Raw genomic sequence first — 7,425 nt, 5'->3', positions numbered from 1 at the left:
CAGCCCGGTCAACTGGTTATGGCTGACCCGCTGACTTCTGAAGCGTTTGTCCTGCTTTATAGTTTAATTCTATTTGGCTTTTCGCTTTGGGCAGTGCATAAATTAGCATTAGCATTATCCGCATAGGAAACTACACGAGGGGTTTTTATAGCGGTCATCGGGCAATTACCAACGTAATTGATGGGCTAATAGCGTTGCTCGACAATGACCCGATTTCTTGAGTAAAGGGGGAATCGCAAACACGGTACGAAAAAACAAGACAATGAAAGTCATACACCTTTTATTACGACTTGATCTTGATCTTGTTTTTCAAGTCGAATGGCCACGACAATAAATATTTCTCCTTGTCCAGAATGTTGGTATGCAGTACGTCAGGTTAACAAGACGGTCCACAGCTGCTGCAGCATCCGCCCCCGCAGCAAGGTCCACACGGTCCACTGTAAAATCCGCATCGCGGCCCAAAACAGCGGCCACTGAAGCAAGGACTACAGCAAGGGTAGTAGCAGGTTCCACAGCAAGGTCCGCAACACATGACGAAGGTCCGAGAGTTCTGAAATACAATTATGTTAAAATACACAAGAGAGAACGCTGAAGACGAGTATCTCGACTATAAGATACCTGTTAGCTGACCAACTTAAAAAATAAATTTTTATCTGCCGATAAAATTTAAAATAAAATTTCAGGGCGCGGCACCTAGCGGCACCCTCATCGCTACCAAGCAAGGCCTTTTCACTTATTAACTTAGTAATTCAAAACTTTTAAAATATTGCGATTGGTATCACTATTGGTCAATAAAAGCAATGGGGCGGTATATTTATTAGCGTTATGGGCGTTTGTGGGCGTCAAAGTGCGGCATCTCAGCGGACGGACAGACATTAAGTATGGGTAGATCGATTTGGCTTGTGATCCTGATAGACTACACTATATATAGTCGAAAACGATTTCTTCTACTTGTTACATACGATTAAACTATAACCATTTCACTCTATATAAAAAGTTGTAAAGTGTTTTTTGTTAACTTACTTGTACAACAAAGTTCCAAAAACTTAAACAATAAACAATAAATTTCGATGTTGTCGAGTTGAAGGCCGGTGTAAGACTAAATATTTCTTGCATGTAGAACATGTACACAAAGTTGACAGCAGGCAGAAACAAGATCCAGGCTAATGTGATGAAAACTTTATTTCAGCATGTTCTAAGTATTCTACCTTTCTTCATTCCTTAATGTGTATTACCTTGAAAGTGTTTTAATTATATAAGTAGTAAACGATGCAGTTCGAATTGGCTTTAGTAGTACGCAACTTTTATTTGAGCTATCCATTTGTAAATCAGTTTCCGTTTGCCATTAGAAACCCATTTTACCCGAAAATATAGGCCACAGCAAAAAACACACACCTCGCAACATTTACCATATTGTATGACCAAAAATTAGTTAGTTTTCATTAATTTCCAGATATGACTACACCTTAATCACCTTTCACCTTGCATACCGTTACACTTATGCAAATGGTCGACATTACGAATATAAACCAAAACCGAGGCACACTCTTGGATAATTAACAACGTCAAAAAGGTCCGCGTTCTAACTTTATTTCGTCCATTAGCCTGAACTCATGTGGTAAATGTGAATAACCACCACTTGACCATTTAGCGTACCCGTACATGGCACGCGTCCTGCTGCCGCAAATATAATGCCAAGTCTAATGACCACTACGCACTTCCGCCTAGACCCATTGGAACTCAAGGACTCTCATGCGTATTTCTGATTCTGGACATTAATAAATATTCAAATTGCACGGACCCAGCACGGTCGCCAAAGTGTGTCGCATATTAAAAAGTCATTTTCCAAGCAAATGAGTTAACATTTTTCCTTTTGTTGGGTCTACCTAAAACACACTGAGTAGAAGCTAGGCTAGGAGCAATGTGAAAGGAGACGGAAGCACATGCTGTTCGACATGAGCTTGGCCGGAACTTCCATACGTGCCGGAAATGCGTGATTTTTGGTGTAGTAGCTCATAGTCAGGTCGATATGTGAATGCTTACTCTAATTTACTAAAAACGCCAAAGCTAAAACGAATATTTAAGGATATCATCCAGAAAAACATTGCTAGGTCCCCTACACACGTTTTTTTACTCATTTTTATATTCTGTATGTGATTTCTAAAATTAATGGCTTTAATATTCAAAAAATCGTTTGAAAGCTGCCTTCTTAAATCTTACTCTTACCCTTCGTCCTTAGTACGGTTTGCTTGTTTTGAATTCTAAAGCTTACGTTTATGCAAACGTCAACTACAAATCCTTGAAAATCATAAATATTGTAAACTGTTTTATTCCGTCTCCCGTTTGCCGCTTCCGATTGTTGATGGCTGAGTTTTTTCGTGGATCGGCTTATGTCGTTGCCTAGTCCTGCCCACTGAATTCTCTTCTAACGATTTCAGGGTTTTTATTTTATATTTTTGAACTGCCTGAGAAGCGACGAAGCTCTGCCAGCGCTAGCTTCACACATAGATAGAACTGTGGCTTTGGGCATCACCTCTGGATCGATTCGTTATTTCTTTCGGCTGGGAGCTCTGGTTGTGTTTGTTGTTCGGGCTTGTCATCTGGCTAAGCTCTAAAAATTAATGATGCGCAGCACATTCGAGAGTCCCCTGCTGTCATTGGCTGGGTTGGATATCCAGGATATATGTAAGTATGCAAAAAAATAGAAACAAAATTCACATTCGCCGCTATAAGCTGCGGCTTAGGCTCGCTTGCTCATTGATGAAAATTAATGAGTGTGCGTGTTGTGCTCCGTAAATATTCAAAGGAACATTTTCGGAGATTCTGTAGTTGTTTCCTGCTCCGGGACCTAGCTTGGTCTCAGCTATCGCGCATTCGCTTCACAACGAGCTACAGACTCAGGACTAATTTGCATAATTACAGCCCGTAATTTTTTTCCTTTTTTTACGCAGACAAAAGTATACACACGAATTGCTTGTGTGCGCCCTTCAGCAAAGGGACGCAATTTCCTTTTTTGTGTATGGCATTTTTTACTTGATATTTGTTTATTACGCAACCATACACACGCACTCACACACATTGCCTTGTTCATTATTTGATTTCCAATGAACAATGTACCACTATGAGTTCAAACAGAAAATACTGAAAATATGTAGAGCCTGACAATATCCCTCACATTCGCATTTCCATGTTATCCTTCAAAATTAAGAATCAGCTTTAAAACTATGAAATGATTACCATACATTTTTGTTTTTATAAGTTAAGGGATATGATACAAAATACAAAGTAATAGCTTTTAATTAAATATTTCATATATCTGGTTAGTCAGCACCGTGGACCTGTACTGAAGCTAAAGGAGGAATAGGGACGATGAGAATTCATATGGGAATTGAGTTCCTCTAAGCATGCCCTAAACTTCTAATGTAATAGTAAATAATCCGTTAAATTGGTATTAATAAACCACAGTCCCAGAAATCTCATTAACTTTGGCGATAAAAGTTTTCCCGCTCTCAACTTCGGTGTCTATATATGTACAAATGCAACCCTCAAAGATATTTTACTTTTTTTGGGTACATATACCGATTTTAAACTAATTTCATGGCGCGCTCTTCTCTCATCCGGCTGGGTTTTCTCTCAATTCAAGGATGGAGTCGTCGGACTCGGGACAATCCGGACTGTGAGTTCATTCCACTCATTAGCATGTGCTTGGCGTAAGAGGAAAATGGTAAGGGAGAAGAGGCAGTTTTTCTTGTCTGCTTTCTTCCTTTAAACTTATCGATTTTCTTGGATGGGTCGCACTGCTCTTTACCGTTACTAGCTAATGAGGTGCACTTGTGTCCCGATTCGCTCGGAATCTTCTCGGCCCGGGCGTAATCATTCAACTTTACTGGCATCGCTGATTATAATCAGCATAATGTGTACTCTCTTACACTTCAATAGTTCACGCCACGGATCAGTGGAGCTCGGCTCGTCCTGACCGGACCCCTCCCATTCCTGCGGCATCGGCGCGTAGTGAGAGTGGACAGACGCAGCGTCCAGGCCAACGCTCCTCTACCATCTTTCTTATAGGCTCTAATAACCGTAATCAGGTTAACGTTAACGTTCAGTTTACCTACTGATTTGCTGCCACTTGGCAGTCACTCCTATTCCTTTTCCTTCTCCTGCCACGGTTTCTGCTTAGTGAATGTGTGAACATTCAGAGCCTAGTTTCTGCAGAGCCGTTTTAAGTTGCAGAATGCCCCGGAGGTACTAGTACAGCAGATTTCAGATACTCGATTTTAATCAAAATGGTGAAGCTTTCCAGCTAAGGCAAGATCGTAGTTGTAGCCGTACCGTTGACCAGCCAAAAGACCTTTCTCCCGCACGTTAGCTGTTTATATAATTATGATATTTGATTTAATGACGACTTGCTTCCGAAACAATCCAATCAAAAAATTTGATTGAAGTGGGCGTCACCGAAACCAAACTGCCAAAGTAACTTCTGCTGCCTGCCAGGCGTGAAACTATTTCAAAGGTCAGGCGGCTAAAAGAGTTCCTTACACTTGCTAATGGTGAGCCAGCTTGGGAGTTGTTTTAGCTGATTTACTGTAATGGCTCGCACCAATAGTCCAGGCAGTTTCCCTGAAAATTTATAACTGCCTGAGCCACAACCCACACTCACATGGCACGCCGATCTCTCGTTATAAAATTCTTAATTTGGAATCATTAGCAAGCACGGTGGATAAGGTGGCGAGTGAGAAGCGTTGAGAAATACACATCCCTGTTCTCCGATATTGGACATTGAGCTTCGCCGGTTTTCAACTGTGGCAAGAACACGATTTTCCCCTGTTCCTCGCCAAGAGCAAAATCAAGGCGGCAAAATTTAATACCCATATATCGTTACCGGGATGCTACACAGCACACACGGCCTGGCCACAGGGATCTGGGAGCCGGGATGCGATCTGAGAGCACCTCCTGCCTGCTTTTGATTTTTAAATTGAAAATAATAATTTTGCGCACTCAATTTTCAGCGATTTGTCAAAACATTGTTTATTGTCGACGCCAAGTCCCGATTCTCCAATCCTCCAGTCCGGATCCACATCGCCAGCCGCTGTTCTCTGTACTCTCTCCTCCACTGCGGCGGCGCACTTTAAGTTAATTGAAATATTTCAACGATTTTCGCCCTGTGGTTTCTTCTACCTGCCGTCGTGTGTCCGTCTTTGGGATCAAAGGGGATTCCTCTCTGCATGCGGCTGCGATCAAAGAGCTCTTTGCATATTCCTCTCGGCTTACTTCTCTGGCTGCCTTTTAATAGAATTCAACGCTTATTTCTATCGCATGCGATTTATTTCCTATCATTTTCGGTTCACGAGTCTTTGCCCCTCGCCCTGGGTTGTGTGCGGAGTTCAATATTGATTTTTATTACCATTTGACCGCTAGGCGCCATATTGCCTTTGAATTGAGTGATTATTGCTCGTGAAAAAGCCAGCCAGTATTGATATGGGAAAATATAAAAGGTAAATATTGGAAGGCGATTTATTAGGAGTCGGAGAAGAATCGTGTACAGAGTCTGATTAGCTTTGCTGAATAAGTGAGCATCTTTGCTGTTGGTAAATATCAGAAGTTAGGTTAGCATTCCGAGTTTACGTAAAACGGAACACGGAGGTATACAGAAACCGTAAATTATATGTGATTTTTTTTCGTTTCCTGAACACAAAATTGTTGGGGCACCATATCCCACTTGAAATGATTAACTGCTTCATAAGCTGCGAACCAATGTCTGCAAAGTATCAGGCCACTTGCCCAGAGGCCTGCTGAGCACTTTGTGCGGTAATCCTGGGCTTTGTAGCCTACAAATTTGGAGCTTGTTAGTTCTCACAGACTGCTCCTCATCTTACCAAACCTTCGAGTCCCTGCCCAATGTATCTGTCATCTGGTGCGCATAGGCAAAAGCCGTTCTTTCTGTGAGTGTATAACTGTCATACGCTATTTCCACTGTGGCGTCCGGCTAAAAAATTGTATACAATGTCAGCCAGCATTCAGAAATCTGCCAACGCCCCAAAAGTTTCTGAGCCGTCGGAAGGCAGCGCGTAAATCTTTTGCATAATTCAGTGCCTGCTTTTTCTTGTGCCTCTCCAGGCCCACTTGAGGGGTCCACTTCCACCGCCCATCCCAGAGTCGGCGCTGGCTGTCACACCAACGGCCCATACCGCCACCACCCTCACGCACTGCCCCCGCTGTCCTTGTTTGTGTCCACCCAGTCGAACTGGCAAAGAGCCCTCTGTCTGTGCCCATTCCCTGGCAGCATCTTGCTGGGTTGCCGATGCACGACTCGGCTGTCCTTCATTCGCACCCAAGCCCAACCCACCCTTGGCCTCATCCTGGTCGCGTGCGTTTTATAGTTAAACATGCCACCCATTTAATAATCATCCCTCCACGTTCCTGTAATGTCGTAGCCACATGTAAATGATTTCCTCCTCGCCCCGTCGGTTTGACGCAGCTCCACACTTTGCTACTTTCTCGGGCTCTGTTCAAACACACTCTAGATGCCCCTTCTTGCGCAGATGAATGTATATACACTTTTAAAACTTATCCCAATGCTCCTGTTGGGAGCGTGTTCAGGACCACGACTTTTTTTCCTTGGTCTCTTGGGGCGTCATTTGTATAAAGCGAAGGTGAAGGATTTTTCAATTCCCATTCCTGCCCCCACTTTGCAAGTACACTGTACAGTTTCTTTGTTTTCGGTTTTGCCACTGTGGAATGAATTGCTCAGAGACAGCGACGTTACCCTCTGTTGCAAATGCCGATTTATTTTCATCTACGCACTTCGATCCTTCTTCATTTACCTTTATTTTTATTGCATGTAAAAAGTCTGCTCGTTTCAAGGACTTGGTGGTACATTTTTGGGAATTCCTCCACTGTTATAGGAGAAGTTAGGTTAATAAAGTGAACTGAATGAAATTATTTTATACAGAGCATTTTCACGTCTGCGGATACCAATATTTCTGGACCTAGGCCAGCCGTCAACATTAGAGCGAGTTCGCCACAAAACGACGTTTTATCAACGGATCTCTCGTGCAATTTAACGAATTTTCTAAGACACTAGGAACACAGCACAAAACTTAGACGATGGGCAGACAACCATAGCTACGCAGAACGCTCAAGCGCCCAGGCGATTATTTCTCCCACCTTCTCGCAACTCCACGAGCCTTGGAAGTGGAGTTGCGCATGCGCAGTTGGCGTTCTGCGGCGATGATATCAGAATGGAGGCTTCGATGATCGCCTGGCACGAAATATAAACTCGCAGGCTTAAATATAATATTTGTATGCGTTATGGGCACATGCGGATTCAAAGAGAAGCGGAGGAGTCGTAGGAAGCAGTTGCAGAAAGGCTTGTTAGTCTGCAGTGGCCCTGACCGCGGCTGAGCCCACCATCGTCATCATCAT

General features: G+C 43.0%; 1 protein-coding gene across 1 annotated transcript; it reads right to left on the bottom strand.

Annotated features, from left to right (window-relative positions):
- Positions 1–263: 263 nt before the first annotated feature.
- LOC108008905 (male-specific sperm protein Mst84Dd) lies at positions 264–1,179 on the bottom strand. The gene is made up of 2 exons (XM_017072810.4): positions 1,024–1,179; positions 264–550 (listed from the first exon to the last, which is right to left on the bottom strand). Exons 1-2 carry the CDS (start codon positions 1,123–1,125, stop codon positions 377–379), a joined length of 276 nt encoding a protein of 91 aa, XP_016928299.1. The 5' UTR covers positions 1,126–1,179; the 3' UTR covers positions 264–376.
- Between the last annotated feature and the right edge of the window lie 6,246 nt (positions 1,180–7,425).

Source organism: Drosophila suzukii, chromosome 2R (genome assembly GCF_043229965.1).
Source record: "Drosophila suzukii chromosome 2R, CBGP_Dsuzu_IsoJpt1.0, whole genome shotgun sequence".
NCBI classification, from domain to species: Eukaryota; Metazoa; Arthropoda; class Insecta; order Diptera; family Drosophilidae; genus Drosophila; species Drosophila suzukii.
Note: the sequence above shows the minus strand (reverse complement) of the source record. Positions and strands in the feature narration are given on the sequence as shown.

Coding starts and splice junctions, on each gene's coding strand:
- LOC108008905 (XM_017072810.4), bottom strand. CDS start 1,125: ATGTTCTACATGCAAGAAATATTTAGTCTTACACCGGCCTTCAACTCG. Junction 551..1,023: donor TTTGGAACTTTGTTGTACAA/GTAAGTTAACAA, acceptor ATTGTATTTCAG/AACTCTCGGACCTTCGTCAT.